Genomic DNA, 18,199 nt, shown 5'->3' with positions numbered 1-18,199 from the left:
ATTATCTTGGTCTTCGGCCATCCCATTCTCTCTAGTGCCGCGCCGGGTTCGAATCATGCTCGGATTTTCCGAGTCCTTCCATTTTCGAGAGGTGGGAAATCTTCAAGGGATGGGCCATTCTCAATGCGAGGCACGCATGAGTCGATATCTTCTTTTCTCCTATTTGGAAGAGGGGTGGCCTTCGTCGTGTAGACCGTGGCCGGTGGGGATCCGGCGAGGAGGGGCTGGGCCGCCGTCGCATCAAGCATTTCCACCGCGGCCCAGGTCTATGATTTGGAGGATATCACTCTTTCTTGTCTCCATTTGCTGCATTGGTAGAGATAAACAAGGCTCTACATGTGACTTCCAGTTTTGGAAAGGGACAAAAGCACTTTCCGAAAGGTGATTTGTTCCCATGCTCATTTCGGGCAAGTTGACTATCTCACTCCCAATGTACTTTTGGCACACATGCTACGGCCAAATCCTCTTGGGATACGCTTAGGAAACTGACATCATCACCTCCAACAGTCGTCTCACTCATGGCGGGTCCATGGTCGGAGGGTGGCGCCACCGCAGCTGCCGGGGCATCTCCGTGAACCACCACCTCCATTTGGACTCCATCCTCATTGCATTTAGGGTTATCAAGGGCGGAGCCCGGGCCGGAGGTCTCGGGCTCGGAGGTCTCCTCTCCTCCAAAGTCGAGCTTCTTCCTAAGTTGTTTGTCCTCCAAAGCCATGACCTTTGGTGAGAGGTGCCGGTGTACTCTTCCTAGCCATCATCATATTCTTCTTGCTTTGCATTTTCACTTCTTTGGCCGAGATCCTCGGTGTTGGTATCATGAGTGAAAAACCATAAGGTGGTCTGGGATAGACCTAGCCTCCTCGGGTCCGGTGGGCAGGGGTGGGGTTCGGGGGGGGAGGGGGGGTCCGGCATGACCGTTCGAGGGAATGACAGGCCAAAAGATGACCTCGTGGGCCTGTCGTGGGAGCTCACGGTTTAGAGCGACGGGCAAGGTCGGGTGTTGTGGTGGTCGGCGTGGTAAGAGTCGCGGCGGGTCGTGGGTGTGTGTGGATGGACGGCGGTATGAATCGAAATGGGGTGATTGCTAGAGAGAAGGAGAGCGTCTCTCTCTAGAAAGGTTAAGTTTTTAACATGTTTACAATCTTGGCAATAAGAAGGGATCTTATCCCATCGGACTTGTTACACCATCTCCCGCCCGCAAATGTCAAGAATAATCTCCTCGGGGGGGTGGCCTTGTTATGTCTAACTCGATGCAAATGCGTGGAAAGGATAGCCGCGACTTGTTGGCCGTGGCACGATCAATTTGGATTGGGGTGCCAAGGAGTTTGCCGATTGCGAATAAGGCCGAATGATCATAGAGATGAATTGGGAGGCCTATTAGGTTACACCAAATTGCCGCGATCGGGGACTCACAATAGGCGTCAAATTCCGGGGACCATTTGAATACCCTCATCGAGTGGCGGTCAATGAACCATACGGGGGAACCCCTCGGGTCACCAAGAAGGCGAGCGTAATCCGCAATGTCCTCGCATTGGATAAGGATGTGTTTCGCATTAATGTATTTCCAATTAAAGCCACGAGTCAATTTGATGTTTTCAAGAGCCTTTTGTATTTGATGCCCCGTAGGGATGGAGTGAGAGAACTTACCCACGATTTTTTTTTAATCAAACACCTTCACGGTGGATGGTTCGTGGGTCCCTCATCCCTATATATCAACAAAAGACCATTACAAGCGAATGATTACAATTGGACCAATCTTTCTAATGCTAGGGGAACAAAAAACAATTTACATCACACCCTATTAAAATTACACCACAAGAGTAGATAGGGGTCAAGCCGAGGATGGACCGACACCCACATACTCTACGGCCTCCGGTACGAAGCAAGATCGGTGGGCCACATTCCGAGCCTCGAGCTACTCACGGTCATCATCTCTCACCCCAAGATTGGGGACTCCCAATTCATCCATTCGGATGATGGCTCTAATCATTCTTGGAACATTATGTGGAGACATATGTTGGAATGTATCTTGTTCCACTCCCATTTTTACGAGCATATCGGCCGCTTTGTTGCCCTTCCTATGTATGAAGGTGGCATGGAACATATGTCTACGTTTGAAAATTGCAAACGGGCCATGACGCGGCGAATTTGTGCCGGCCCCCAAGTAGTACCATTGAGCAACTTAGTAGCTTGTTCCCATCCAATTCGATCCATATGGGTTGGTTGAAGAAGGCCTTCGCTACCTCCAACCCATAGTGTATGGCCATGAGCTCGGCCTCTAGAGTCGATTGGGCGACGAGGGGGGTTGAGAAGGCTGCTAGTAGCTTCCCATCATGGTCCCAAACTAAACCCCCCTCCTCCCTTGTTTGTTGCTTCGAAGAACGCACCGTCCGTGTTAAGCTTGATCCACGTGCGTTCCGGGGGTGCCACTTAACCGGCATGACTAGCGGTCTCGGCCCCCTTGTCTCGGGTTGATTCGAGGGATTCATTCCGAGTTTCACTCCCTTCCAATGCTTCGGCTTGATGTGTTCATTGGCCATGTTGTTGTGGATGAACATTTGAACCTGCCAAACAACGTTGTATGGTTTGAACTGAGTTTGCTCATGTCGGCTCCTGTTCCTCTCCGCCCAAAGAAACCACAGAATGAGGTATGGCATGACTGGACTAAGGTGTCTTCTATCGTGCTGTTGGATCCTTAACGACCACACTTGCAACCTGTCCGGAATGGTGTCGTTAACCCTAAGGGATGGGGCCGAACCTTCGAACCAACCGTCGAACTCCCTCCATACACATGCTGCTCCCACCCCCGGATGAAGAGATGTTGGAGGGACTCGGTGTTAGGCCTCCGTGGGCAGCATTGTCATTTCGATGCAAGCTCTATCTTCCTCCATTGGAGCTTGGAATCGACCGGGATCCTATTTGACAAGAGTCGCCAATTAAAGATTGCAATGGATTTTGTGAGGCCAGCCCACCAAATGTCGTCGAGACCTTGGATTTCGGCCTCTGCGTGCGTATAGTCTCCCAAGTAGTAGCCAGCGAGAACTCCCCGAGCCGAGAGAGCTTCCATCGAGGGACGTCCGGTTCTCCCGCAACGATTGGAGTATCAAGGATTTTGTGATAACCTCTTGTGTCATTCCAGCCTGGTTGTGAAGTTTGAGTAGCTTAGCCTCGTCCCAAGTTCCATCCCTAATGTAGTCCGAGACCTTGGTCGTTGGGGCACCCCTATCGTCAAGACAGATTTCGCGAAGGGGAGAATCACCAAGCCAAATGTCATCCCAAAAGTAGGCCTCACCCTGACCGATCACCCATCTAATGTGCGGATTTGCTTGATTTCTCACTTTCATTAACCGTTTCCATGTCGGGCTGTTTCTCCCCGAAGGGGAGGCTGCAAGGGGGGAGTTGTTATGACAATACTTGGCCTTCATGTACCTAGCCCATAGGGAGTTTGCTCTCGGAACCTCCACCATAGTTTGATACTGAAGGCTGGTAGGACTTCTTTGGACTTACGAATGCCGAGACCCCCTTCAGAGTGGGGAGGCAGATCTGATCCCACCCAATCCAATGTGTTTTTTTTTTCTCTCGGTTGACGATCCCCAGAAAAATTGAGCCATCTGCTGATCCAATTGTTTAAGGGCCCCGGACGTTGGTTCGATGACCTGGAAAATGTGCAGCGGCACCGCTTCAAGTGTGCTTTGGAGTAGGGTAAGCCTACCTCCAAAGGAGAGGTGTCGATGAGCCCACCCCGAGATTCGTGCAGCAATCTTTTCCCGAAGGAACATAAACATATCTGTACGTTTAGGTTGGCGCACCCTTCATGTTGTTCGGCAATGTAGAAATTGCTTTTTGCCAGGTTAATCTGCTGTCCGGAAACCCCGCGTATGCCTCCAAGCATGTTCGAAGCTGCCGAAGAGGTCCCTCCGCTGCTTGTGTGAATATCACAATGTCATCGGCGTAGGCGAGGTGACTTATTTCCATGCGGGCGAGTAGCTCTAAAAGTCATCTCTTTCTTTCCCAAAATGAGCTTGTCTAATTCCCTTGAGAGGTAGTCAGCTGCAATCACGAAAAGTGCCGGGGATATTGGATCTCCTTGTCTGAGGCCGCGGGTGGACTTAAAAACCCGAAGGGGGCGCCATTGACCAGCACCGAGAACCAACACGAGCCCACACATCTCTCAATCATAGAAACCCACGGAGCCGGGAAACCCATCTGGTGTATCACTTTCAAAAGGAAGGGCCATTGTACTCGATCGTAGGCCTTAGCCATATCGATTTTGACCGCGACATTAGGCGGCCGGCGCACATCTCGAGAGCTCATGGAACAATTCCTGTGCCAAAAGGACATTGTCATTGAGGAGCCGTCCCTTCACAAATCCACTCTGGTTTGGTGAGATAACCATAGGGATGAGCGAAGTCATTCTCTTCGACATTATCTTTGTGATAATCTGGTTGACGACGTTGCACAGGCTAATGGGGCGGTTGTCGCTCCACGACTCCTGGCACTAGCTTTTTTAGGATGAGGACTATGCTTGTGGCCGTGACGCTACGTGGGAGGTAGGCACCCCCGAAGAATTTACCAATTGCCGCCACCACGTCCGGCCCAACCGTCGCCCATTCTCAATCCGAGGCACGCGATGAGTCGATATTTCTTCTCTCCTATTTGGAAGAGGGGTGGCCTTCGTCGTGTAGACCATGGCCGGTGGGGATCCGGCTGGGCCCGCCGTCACATCAAGCATTCCACCGCGGCCAGGTCTATGATTTGGAGGATATCACTCTTTCTTGTTCTCCATTTGCTGCATTGGTAGAGATAAACAAGGCTCTACATGTGACTTTCCGGTTTTGGAAAGGGACAAAAGCACTTTCCGAAAGGTGATTGTTCCTATGCTCATTTCGGGCAAGTTGACTATCTCACTCCCAAATGTACTTTTTGGCACACATGCTACGGCCAAATCCTCTTGGGATACGCTTAGGAAAACTGGCATCATCACCTCCAACAGTCGTCTCACTCATGGCGGGTCCATGGTCGGAGGGTGGCGCCACCGCAGCTGCCGGGCATCTCCGTGAACCACCACCTCCATTTGGACTCCATCCTCATTGCATTTAGGGCTATCAAGGGCGGAGCCCGGGCCGGAGGTCTCGGGCTCGGAGGTCTCCTCTCCTCCAAAGTCGAGCTTCTTCCTAAGGTTGTTTGTCCTCCAAAGCCATGACCTTTGGTGAGAGGTGCCGGTGTACTCTTCCTAGCCATCATCATATTCTTCTTGCTTTGCATTTCACTTCTTTGGCCGAGATCCTCGGTGTTGGTTCATCGATTGAGTGAAAAAACCATAAGGTGGTCTGGGATAGACCCTAGCCTCCTCGGGGTCCGGTGGGGCAGGGGTGGGGGTTCGGGGAGGGGAGGGGGGATCCGGGCATGACCGTTCGAGGGAATGACAGGCCAAAAGATGACCTCGTGGACCAGTCGAGGGAGCTCACTGTTTAGAGCGACGGGCAAGGTCGGGTGTTGTGGTGGTCGGCGTGGTAAGAGTCGCGGCGGGTCGTGGGTGTGTGTGGATGGACGAGCGGTATGAATCGAAATGGGGTGATTGCTAGAGAGAAGGGAGAGCGTCTCTCTCTAGAAAGGTTAAGTTTTTAAACATGTTTACAATCTCTGGCAATAGGAAGGGATCTTATCCCATCGGACTTGTTGCACCATCTCCCCGCCCGCAAATGTCAAGAATAATCTCCTCGGGGGGGGTGGCCTTGTTATGTCTATCTCGATGCAAATGCGTGCAAAGGATAGCCGCGACTTGTTGGCCGTGGCACGATCAATTTGGAGTTGGGAGGTGCCAAGGAGTTTGCCGATGGCGAATAAGGCCGAATGATCATAGAGATGAATTGGGAGGCCTATTAGGTACACACCAAATTGCCGCGATCGGGGACTCACAATATGCCGTCAAATTCCGGAGACCATTTGAATACCCTCATCGGGTGGCGGTCAATGAACCATAACGGGGGAACCCCTCGGGTCACCAAGAAGGCGAGCGTAATCCGCAATGTCCTCGCATTGGATAAGGATGTGTTTCGCATTAATGTATTTCCAATTAAAGCCACGAGTCAATTGATGTTTTCAAGAGCCTTTTGTATTTGATGCCCCGTAGGGATGGAGTGAGAGAACTTACCCACGATTTTTTTAATCAAACACCTTCACGGTGGATGGTTCGTGGGTCCCTCATCCCTATATATCAACAAAAGACCATTACAAGCGAATGATTACAATTGGGACCAAATCTTCTAATGCTAGGGGGAACAAAAAACAATTTACATCACCCCTATTAAAATTACACCACAAGAGTAGATAGGGGTAAAGCCGGAGGATGGACCGACACCCACATACTCTACGGCGTCCGGTACGATGCAGATCGGTGGGCCACATTCCGAGCCTCGAGCTACTCACGTTCATCATCTCTCACCCCAAGATTGGGGACTCCCAATTCATCCATTTGGATGATGGCTCTAATCATTCTTGGAACATTCTGTGGAGACATATGTTGGAATGTATCTAGTTCCACTCCCATTTGACGAGCATATCGGCCGCTTTGTTGCCCTTCCTATGTATGAAGGTGGCATGGAACATATGTCTACGTTTGAAAATTGCAAACGGGCCATGACGCGGCGAATTTGTGCCGGCCCCCAAGTAGTACCATTGAGCAACTTAGTAGCTTGTTCCGCATCCAATTCGATCCATATGGGTTGGTTGAAGAAGGCCTTCGCTACCTCCAACCCATAGTGTATGCCATGAGCTCGGCCTCTAGAGTCGATTGGGCGACGAGGGGGGGTTGAGAAGGCTGCTAGTAGCTTCCCATCATGGTCCAAAACTAAACCCCCCCTCCTCCCTTGTTGTTGCTTCGAAGAACGCACCGTCCGTGTTAAGCTTGATCCACGTGCGTTCCGGGGGGTTCCACTTAACCGGCATGACTAGCGGTCTCGGCCCCCTTGTCTCGGGTTGATTCGAGGGATTCATTCCGAGTTTCACTCCCTTCCAATGCTTCGGCTTGATGTGTTCATTGGCCATGTTGTTGTGGATGAACATTTGAACCTGCCAAACAACGTTGTATGGTTTGAACTGAGTTTGCTCATGTCGGCTCCTGTTCCTCTCCGCCCAAAGAAACCACAGAATGAGGTATGGCATGACTGGACTAAGGTGTCTTCTATCGTGCTGTTGGATCCTTAACGACCACACTTGCAACCTGTCCGGAATGGTGTCATTAACCCTAAGGGATGGGGCCGAACCTTCGAACCAACCGTCGAACTCCCTCCATACACATGCTGCTCCCCACCCCCGGATGAAGAGATGTTGGAGGGACTCGGTGTTAGGCCTCCGTGGGCAGCATTGTCATTTCGATGCAAGCTCTATCTTCCTCCATTGGAGCTTGGAATCGACCGGGATCCTATTTGACAAGAGTCGCCAATTAAAGATTGCAATGGATTTTGTGAGGCCAGCCCACCAAATGTCGTCGAGACCTTGGATTTTCGGCCTCTGTGTGCGTATAGTCTCCCAAGTAGTAGCCAGCGAGAACTCCACCGAGCCGAGAGAGCTTCCATCGAGGGACGTCCGGTTCTCCCGCAACGATGGAGTATCAAGGATTTATGTGATAACCTCTTGTGTCATTCCAGCCTGGTTGTGAAGTTTGAGTAGCTTAGCCTCGTCCCAAGTTCCATCCCTAATGTAGTCCGAGACCTTGGTCGTTGGGGCACCCCTATCGTTAAGACAGATTTCGCGAAGGGGGAGAATCACCAAGCCAAATGTCATCCCAAAAGTAGGCCTAACCCTGACCGATCACCCATCTAATGTGCGGATTTGCTTGATTTCTCACTTTCATTAACCGTTTCCATGTCGGGCTGTTTCTCCCCGAAGGGGAGGCTGCAAGGGGGGAGTTGTTATGACAATACTTGGCCTTCATGTACCTAGCCCATAGGGAGTTTTGCTCTCGGAACCTCCACCATAGTTTGATACTGAAGGCTGGTAGGACTTCTTTGGACTTACGAATGTCGAGACCCCCTTCAGGAGTGGGGAGGCAGATCTGATCCCACCCAATCCAATGTGTTTTTTTTTCTCTCGGTTGACGATCCCCAGAAAAATTGAGCCATCTGCTGATCCAATTGTTTAAGGGCCCCGGACGTTGGTTCGATGACCTGGAAAATGTGCAGCGGCACCGCTTCAAGTGTGCTTTGGAGTAGGGGTAAGCCTACCTCCAAAGGAGAGGTGTCGATGAGCCCACCCCGAGATTCGTGCAGCAATCTTTTCCCGAAGGAACATAAACATATCTGTACGTTTAGGTTGGCGCACCCTTCATGTTGTTCGGCAATGTAGAAATTGCTTTTTGCCAGGTTAATCTGCTGTCCGGAAACCCCGCGTATGCCTCCAAGCATGTTCGAAGCTGCCGAAGAGGTCCCTCCGCTGCTTGTGTGAATATCACATGTCATCGGCGTAGGCGAGGTGACTTATTTCCATGCGGGCGAGTAGCTCTAAAGTCATCTCTTTCTTTCCCAAAATGAGCTTGTCTAATTCCCTTGAGAGGTAGTCAGCTGCAATCACGAAAAGTGCCGGGGATATTGGATCTCCTTGTCTGAGGCCTCGGGTGGACTTAAAAAACCCGAAGGGGGCGCCATTGACCAGCACCGAGAACCAACACGAGCCCACACATCTCTCAATCATAGAAACCCACGGAGCCGGGAAACCCATCTGGTGTATCACTTTCAAAAGGAAGGGCCATTGTACTCGATCGTAGGCCTTAGCCATATCGATTTTGACCCGCGACATTAGGCGGCCGGCGCACATCTCGAGAGCTCATGGAACAATTCCTGTGCCAAAAGGACATTGTCATTGAGGAGCCGTCCCTTCACAAATCCACTCTGGTTTGGTGAGATAACCATAGGGATGAGCGAAGTCATTCTCTTCGACATTATCTTTGTGATAATATGGTTGACGACGTTGCACAGGCTAATGGGGCGGTAGTCGCTCCACGACTCCGGCACTAGCTTTTTTGGGATGAGGACTATGCTTGTGGCCGTGACGCTACGTGGGAGGGTAGGCACCCCCGAAGAATTTACCAATTGCCGCCACCACGTCCGGCCCAACCGTCGCCCATTCTCAATCTGAGGCACGCATGAGTCGATATCTTCTTCTCTCTCTATTTGGAAGAGGGGTGGCCTTCGTCGTGTAGACCGTGGCCGGTGGGCCGCCGTCGCATCAAGCATTTCCACCGCGGCCAGGTCTATGATTTGGAGGATATCACTCTTTCTTGTCTCCATTTGCTGCATTGGTAGAGATAAACAAGGCTCTACATGTGACTTCCGGTTTTGGAAAGGGACAAAAGCACTTTCCGAAAGGTGATTTGTTCCCATGCTCATTTCGGGCAAGTTGACTATCTCACTCCCAAATGTACTTTTGGCACACATGCTACGGCCAAATCCTCTTCGGATACGCTTAGGAAACTGGCATCATCACCTCCAACAGTCGTCTCACTCATGGCGGGTCCATGGTCGGAGGGTGGCGCCACTGCAGCTGCCGGGGCATCTCCGTGAACCACCACCTCCATTTGGACTCCATCCTCATTGCATTTAGGGCTATCAAGGGCGGAGCCCGGGCCGGAGGTCTCGGGCTCGGAGGTCTCCTCTCCTCCAAAGTCGAGCTTCTTCCTAAGTTGTTTGTCCTCCAAAGCCATGACCTTTGGTGAGAGGTGCCGGTGTACTCTTCCTAGCCATCATCATATTCTTCTTGCTTTGCATTTTCACTTCTTTGGCCGAGATCCTCGGTGTTGGTGTCATCGATGAGTGAAAAACCATAAGGTGGTCTGGGATAGACCTAGCCTCCTCGGGGTCCGGTGTGGCAGGGGTGGGGTTCGGGGGGGGGGGAGGGGGGATTCGGCATGACCGTTCGAGGGAATGACAGGCCAAAAGATGACCTCGTGGGCCAGTCGTGGGAGCTCACGGTTTAGAGCGACGGGCAAGGTCGGGTGCTGTGGTGGTCGGCGTGGTAAGAGTCGCGGCGGGTCGTGGGTGTGTGTGGATGGACGGCGGTATGAATCGAAATGGGGGTGATTGCTAGATAGAAGGGAGAGCGTCTCTCTCTAGAAAGGTTATGTTTTTAACATGTTTACAATCTTGGCAATAGGAAGGGATCTTATCCCATCGGACTTGTTGCACCATCTCCCGCCCGCAAATGTCAAGAATAATCTCCTCGGGGGGGGTGGCCTTGTTATGTCTATCTCGATGCAAATGCGTGCAAAGGATAGCCGCGACTTGTTGGCCGTGGCACGATCAATTTGGATGGGGTGCCAAGGAGTTTGCCGATGGCGAATAAGGCCGAATGATCATAGAGATGAATTGGGAGGCCTATTAGGTTACACCAAATTGCCGCGATCGGGGACTCACAATATGTGTCAAATTCCGGGGACCATTTGAATACCCTCATCGGGTGGCGGTCAATGAACCATACGGGGGAACCCCTCGGGTCACCAAGAAGGCGAGCGTAATCCGCAATGTCCTCGCATTGGATAAGGATGTGTTTCGCATTAATGTATTTCCAATTAAAGCCACGAGTCAATTTGATGTTTTCAAGAGCCTTTTGTATTTGATGCCCCTTAGGGATGGAGTGAGAGAACTTACCCACGATTTTTTTTTAATCAAACACCTTCACGGTGGATGGTTCGTGGGTCCCTCATCCCTATATATCAACAAAAGACCATTACAAGCGAATGATTACAATTGGACCAATCTTTCTAATGCTAGGGGTACAAAAAACAATTTACATCACACCCTATTAAAATTACACCACAAGAGTAGATAGGGGTCAAGCCGAGGATGGACCGACACCCACATACTCTACGGCGTCCGGTACGAAGCAAGATTGGTGGGCCACATTCCGAGCCTCGAGCTACTCACGGTCATCATCTCTCACCCCAAGATTGGGGACTCCCAATTCATCCATTCGGATGATGGCTCTAATCATTCTTGGAACATTCTGTGGAGACATATGTTGGAATGTATCTTGTTCCACTCCCATTTTGACGAGCATATCGGCCGCTTTGTTGCCCTTCCTATGTATGAAGGTGGCATGGAACATATGTCTACGTTTGAAAATTGCAAACGGGCCATGACGTGGCGAATTTGTGCCGGCCCCCAAGTAGTACCATTGAGCAACTTAGTAGCTTGTTCCGCATCCAATTCGATCCATATGGGTTGGTTGAAGGCCTTCGCTACCTCCAACCCATAGTGTATGGCCATGAGCTCGGCCTCTAGAGTCGATTGGGCGACGAGGGGGGTTGAGAAGGCTGCTTGTAGCTTCCCATCATGGTCCCAAACTAAACCCCCCCTCCTCCCTTGTTTGTTGCTTCGAAGAACGCACCGTCCGTGTTAAGCTTGATCCACGTGCGTTCTGGGGGGTGCCACTTAACCGGCATGACTAGCGGTCTCAACCCCCTTGTCTCGGGTTGATTCGAGGGATTCATTCCGAGTTTCACTCCCTTCCAATGCTTCGGCTTGATGTGTTCATTGGCCATGTTGTTGTGGATGAACATTTGAACCTGCCAAACAACGTTGTATGGTTTGAACTGAGTTTGCTCATGTCGGCTCCTGTTCCTCTCCGCCCAAAGAAACCACAGAATGAGGTATGGCATGACTCGACTAAGGTGTCTTCTATCGTGCTGTTGGATCCTAAACGACCACAAGCATGTTCGAAGCTGCCGAAGAGGTCCCTCCGCTGCTTGTGTGAATATCACAATGTCATCGGCGTAGGCGAGGTGACTTATTTCCATGCTGGCGAGTAGCTCTAAAAGTCATCTCTTTCTTTCCCAAAATGAGCTTGTCTAATTCCCTTGAGAGGTAGTCAGCTGCAATCACGAAAAGTGCCGGGGATATTGGATCTCCTTGTCTGAGGCCTCGGGTGGACTTAAAAAATCCGAAGGGGGCGCCATTGACCAGCACCGAGAACCAACACGAGCCCACACATCTCTCAATCATAGAAACCCACGGAGCCGGGAAACCCATCCGGTGTATCACTTTCAAAAGGAAGGGCCATTGTACTCGATCGTAGGCCTTAGCCATATCGATTTTGACCGCGACATTAGGCGGCCGGCGCACATCTCGAGAGCTCATGGAACATCTCCTGTGCCAAAAGGACATTGTCATTGAGGAGCCGTCCCTTCACAAATCCACTCTGGTTTGGTGAGATAACCATAGGGATGAGCGAAGTCATTCTCTTCGACATTATCTTTGTGATAATCTGGTTGACGACGTTGCACAGGCTAATGGGGCGGTAGTCGCTCCACGACTCCGGCACTAGCTTTTTTGGGATGAGGACTATGCTTGTGGCTGTGACGCTACGTGGGAGGTAGGCACCCCCGAAGAATTTACCAATTGCCGCCACCACGTCCGGCCCAACCGTCGCCCAACAGGCCTGGTAGAATAAGGTCGTGAATCCATCCGGCCCTGGGGCACTATCCTCGGAGATGTTAAAAACAGCTTTTCTAACTTCATCTGCGGACGGGGGCTCGGGTAGTGCAGCCAATTTATCCGAGGGTGGGAGTTGGTGAATCAAACCAAGGTATGGCTCGGAAAGTGGGAGGGGGCCCGGGGCCAGGAGGTCTTGGAAGAACTCCACCGCCGAGTTTCTGATCTCCATTTCATCCGAGATCTCCCGGCCGCCCACATTGATCTTGTGGATGCGCATGCGAATCCTGTTTTGCTGTACCCAACTTTGGTAGAATTTAGTATTCTTGTCGCCCTCCCCTAGCCATCTTAGGGTAGCCTTTTGGCGCCAGAAATCCTCCTCCATTTTAAGGAGTCGAATGTACTCGACGATGCATCTATTGAACTCTGTCCTGTTCTCCACGGTTGGCCTTCCTTCGAAATCACTTTGGGCCATTGCGATTTTCGCCTCCATATCCCTGAGGTTGTTATGAATGTTCCCGAAAGTCTCCTTGTTCCACATCTTTAGGGTTCTCTTTAACCGAGCAAGTTTGATTTGGAAATTGAGGAGGCCTTCGGACTCCGTCGATTGGATCCAATCTCCCCGTACAAGCCTCAAATCCTTCGTGCCTAATCCACATGTTTTGGAACCTGAATGGCCTTCCCCCGATGTTGTTGCTTGTCACTTTGCATCTTACCAACACAGGCACGTGGTCCGAGGCAATCCGGGGCAGGTTCGTCACCCGAGTAGTTTCCAAACTTTGCGCCCACCGTTCGTTCACAAGGATTCTATCCAATCTTTCGAAGAAGCCATTCTTGGCCCACGTGAATCCGACCCATCAAAGCCCGGGTCTAGTATCCTGCAGTCCTCAATGGCCTCCGCAAAGTCCACCATTTCGGCTTGGCGGTTTGTGTCACTCCCTACTCTGTCTCGCGGATGGAGAATGGTGTTGAAGTCCCCTCCGATCATCCAAGGTGTGCCCTCCATGAGTATAGAGCACTCCCTCAATTCATCCCATAAATGGAGTCGTTCGGACCTAGTGCATTTTCCGTAAATCGCCGAGACACACAAGTGGCTAGCTAGGCGAGGGGATCCAAAACGGCCGAATATGACCTGATCCGTATCTCTCTCGGCCACGAAGCTGGCCCCCTCCTCAACGAACACCCAAATCTTCCCCTTTATATTCGAGCCTTGAAAAGCCAGCCCTAAAGCCTTTGAGAACTTCTCCGGGTTAGGGCTTGTGAGCGGCTCCATTATTGCAAGAAAATGAATATTATGAGTTTTAATTAATCTTTTAAGAACATTTTGGGTAGGCGCGTTAGCAACTCCCCTAATATTCCAAAACATAAAGTTGACAGACATGATTAATGGGGAAGTATCTTACCCGGTGACCGTGAGAGGTCCCCCTGAAATTCCACCATTTGTAGTTGTTCCTCTCCTAGGGATGAGGGACCCACGAACCCTCCACCATGAGGGTGTTTAAAAAAAAAAAAAAAAAAAAAAAAAAAAAAAAAAGGTACTCCTCCTCATTCATGAGCGCATAGGATCTTCCCCATCGGCTGCATGAATGGTTCGGGGTATCCCCTCTGCATCTCCCTCCCCCTCCAATCCATCATCATCTTCTAAGAAATCTTCATTCTCCATGAGAGTGTAATATTGGTTGGAGCTTAGGACATTTCGGGATGCTTGGGACCCTCGGCCCATTGCCGAGGATAACCTCATCGCCCCCCCATCCACGGGAGTTCTCGCTGCGCCCCGTGCACCACCATTCCAACTAGTGAACGCCCCCCGTCTTGAGGGCGTGTATCCATTCGTTGCTCCATGAAATTCACCTCCAAGAGGGCGGATTCATTAGCCGAGGTTCCGGCCTTTGGCTGCCCCTTCGGCCCTTTGTTTCTCTTTTGATGTTTCCACTCGTTGGTACTAGCTATTTGCTTTTGTTGTTCCGTTTTGTCCCTTCCACCTTGACTTTCATGGTGTGGCTATCTCGGTGTTACATTATTGTAGTTTCTCTTCGGGGGACGCTCAACCTTGCCCGCCGCATAACACACCATCTCACGTCAACAAATATCTAGAATAAGTTCCTCGGGAGGTGGGGTCCTGATGTCAATCTCAATGCAAATACGAGCAAACGAGAGTCTCGACTTGATGGCCGTAGCACGATCCACTTGTATCGGGGTTCCAAGCAATTTACCGATGGCAAAAAGGGCGGAGTGATCAAAAAGGTGGATTAGGAGGCCAATGAGATTGCACCAAATTGCCGCGATCAGTGACTCACAATACGCATCAATAAACCACACCGGAGTGCCTTTCGGTCCACTAAGCAATCGGGCATAATCCGCCATATCCTCAAATTGAACAAGTATATGCTTAGCATTAATATATTTCCATGTAAAACCTCGAGTGAATTTGATATTATCTAACGCCTTTTGTATTTGGTGTGAAGTGGGAATAGAGTGGGAGAACTTACCCACAATGGCGTGCCCAAGGCTCGTGGCTAGCTTTTGGACTTCCGCTCCGGAGAAGTAAATTGCTGGGATGCCATTGGAAGTGGTCGCAAAGCCAATATTTGGAATGTTCTCCGGCTCAAACACTTTCGGCCCTTCGGGGTTCGCCGATACTCGAACCATATCCGCCATGTTCTTGGGTGCGCTTGTGTGCCACACGTCATCCTCATTTCCTTCGGGTCGGAAGTTACTCAATGGGGCCTTGTGCCGTGCCACCCAAGCGTTGCCTACTGGCTCGGAACCAGCCAAAGATTAGGGCCCACGGTGCTCGAGCACGTCGGACATCGACGTGTCATCATCGGCCGGCATCTCGTCCGCATCCGAGGCCTTGTTATCGGTCGCTGCGGAAGCCTTGTTGGGGGGCGAGGAAGCTGCCGTGACTCGATGTGGTGGAGCGTCCGGCTTTGGAGGTTGGCTCGGGTGCGGCCAACCACTTTCAAAGGCATCTCGGATTTTGCGGGTCCGGCCTCGTTCAAGAGGCGGGAAATCCTCCAACGATGGGCCATTTTCTACTGAGGGAGGTTCGGGGGAAGGTCCGGAAGCCCATGGGAGGAAGAGGTTCGATCCGGCATTTCCGGCTAGGTCCGCCGGCCAATTGTCTCCGAGAAGGGGTTGCGCCACCATGGAGTCTAACATCTCCGGTGTGTCAAGAGTGACAAGATGCAAGATGGAGTCTTTTTTTCCTCACGTGATGTCTATGTGCTCACGTGATGTCTCGACCTGGCTGTAACGGCTATGTGCTGTAACGGCTATGTGCTCACGTGATGTCTCGACTTGGCAAGCCACCAAACAACTTTCGGAAAGTGATTTTGTTGTTGTATCCATTTCGGGCATTTTGACTTTCACATCCACCAAGGACACTTGTACCTCCTTTGGACTATCCACCATGCACTTTGGTACTAGGGGGAGTGTGTCCCTATCATCGCCGGTGAACTCCACGTCGCTGACGGGGTTCTGATCGGGGTCCGGCACCGCCGCGGCCGCCGCGGCTGTTCCGTCACCGGTGGAGGTTCCGTCCACCTAGGTGACTTCCTCGTCAATATTTGTAGTTGCGGTGCCCTTAGGGGAAGAGTTCCCCATTTCATCCATGTGGTGGCTCGCCGGAAAGATGGACACCTTGCATTTTGGTGACCCGGTGGTTTTTTTTTTTTTTTTTTTTTTTTTTTTTTTTTTTTTTTTGCAAGATAAATAAAGCAAAGAGTTTGAGACTTGGTAACAATCCAAAAAGATTGTGCCCTTTAGCATTAAACAAGGAGCTAAATTAACCCTAAGGCAAACAAAAATATACTGTCACATGAAAATCATCACAATTCCAAACCCAAAAAAGTAAAATATCACAAACTCATTTCTTTTTGCCTGCCTTAGCAGCATCCCCAGCTTTAGTCTTCTTAACACCACGGATTTTCTTCGCCCTGTTCTTTCTTTCCTTCATCTGCTTCCTTGATTTCTCAATCTTTGTGTCAAGACCATTCCTGATTAGCCTGTACTTAGGCTCGAACTTCTTAGCATTCTCAACAGAATCATAGATCAACCCAAATCCAGTAGATTTGCCACCACCAAAATGGGTCCTGAACTTGAACACCAAGATGGTATTGGTGTCCTTAACCTCATACATCCTTGCCAACTTCTCCTTCAACTCAGCCTTAGAAACATTGGCCCTTCCCGGATGCAAGACATCGATGATAAATTGCTTCCTTGAAAGGAGACGGTTTGTCATGAACTTCCTGGTCCTGATAGTAACTGCCTTGTCCGCCATTTTAGGTGTCGTTTAAGCAGATCTCCGCCGTGCGCCGCTGCTCTGATGAAAGCTCCTACTCTGATAGCGAAGCGTTTCTGCTTTGAAAGAAGACTCGAGATTAAGCCATCTAGGGTTTAGTACACCACAAAGCTCTCTTCTGGGCTTTAGATGTGACTTCTCAATCATAAATATTTTGATGAAACGGAAGCACAATTTGGTGACCCGGTGGTGGGACTATCTTCTTTACCAAACACAAGCTTCTTACGGAGCTGCTTGTCCTCCTGGAGTGGTGAAGGGACAAATCGCTTCCGTCCATTGCCCTTGTTAGAAGGAGCCGGAGTGCTCTTTCGGATTTTGAGACGGGAATTAACGGCCTTCAATTTCATGCCCTTGGCCGTCGGTTTGGGAGAGGTATTATCAATGGACCGGAAAACCATGAGCTGGTCCGGGATGGTCTTCGCTTCCTCGAGGCTTGTCGCAGGGTCCGGCGGAGGTTCCGACATGGCCTAGCCGAGGGCACCTTCACCGAGCAAGGGGCAATGTTCGGGGGAGTGGAAATCAAGGGTGGTGATGGGTTTTGGGAAGGATGATTGTCACGACCGCCCAAACTAGGGGTACTACAAACGAGGCGATCGTGACCACGGGATAACATTAAAGACAACATTTAAGGATAACATTTTATATGAAAACTTAATTAGCTTAAAGGAATAATATTTAAGTTCATTAAAAGTTTAGACAACAAATTTTTAGTTTAAAGAAACTTAACGTTATAAATTTATTATTAATTAGCAACGACTTATGGCAAAAGATTTTTCAAAAGAAGCAGCGGAGAAAATAAATATTAAAATCCAATTTTTTTTTTAAATAAAGCACCACGAGGGTGGAGGGTTAAGGCGGACCCACACCTGTGCATTACCAAAGTCAATTGCAACGGACAATCAAAACACCGAATCGCCCGAAAGTGACAATTCGCAAGAACCAATTAGAGTACAACGAGGGCCTCCCTATCAACTAGAGTGGTCATCAATGTACTCTTAGCAATCCTATTACAATTAACATGACGGGACCTTCCCATCACTAAACATAACTCCATCCCTCAATTGAGACCCGTAGGGATACCCCCGCGATGGATAATCCCTCCCGGATCAAGTTCCTCGATGAAGCCTTCCTTCTCCCGGTCGGGGAGCCCACATGAGACACTCATTGAGCAAGAAGTCCTTGGCTCGCTCGCGCTAGATTCATCTCGATCAAATGAAACCATAGCCATATTGTCCTTTGAGCGCCAATGATCAATGTGTTGAGCCTTGGAGTGCGTTTCTCCCTTACGATCCTTGCCTTTCCTTTTCTGTGACACCAATTGGAACCCATCCTCATCCACACTTGGTTGACTCCCAAAGGACGCTCTTGAGCTCCGCGGATCAGCATCCATTGTGCACTCCTTGTTCTCCTCTTGGTTGTCACTTTCGTTCTCCTTTTTCGTGTGGTCACTGTTCGGTGAGGTGCCAACCCT

At 50.4% G+C, this 18,199-nt stretch overlaps 1 protein-coding gene across 1 annotated transcript; it reads right to left on the bottom strand.

The window, feature by feature from the left end:
• Window positions 1-16,140: 16,140 nt before the first annotated feature.
• On the bottom strand, window positions 16,141-16,773 carry LOC121745549 (40S ribosomal protein S24-1-like). The gene has a single exon (XM_042139507.1). The coding sequence runs from the start codon at window positions 16,705-16,707 to the stop codon at window positions 16,294-16,296; it is 414 nt and encodes a 137-aa protein (XP_041995441.1). The 5' UTR covers window positions 16,708-16,773; the 3' UTR covers window positions 16,141-16,293.
• Between the last annotated feature and the right edge of the window lie 1,426 nt (window positions 16,774-18,199).

The sequence above is a fragment of the Salvia splendens genome, chromosome 1 (genome assembly GCF_004379255.2).
Source record: "Salvia splendens isolate huo1 chromosome 1, SspV2, whole genome shotgun sequence".
NCBI classification, from domain to species: Eukaryota; Viridiplantae; Streptophyta; class Magnoliopsida; order Lamiales; family Lamiaceae; genus Salvia; species Salvia splendens.
This window is presented reverse-complemented; position numbering and strand designations above follow the sequence as displayed.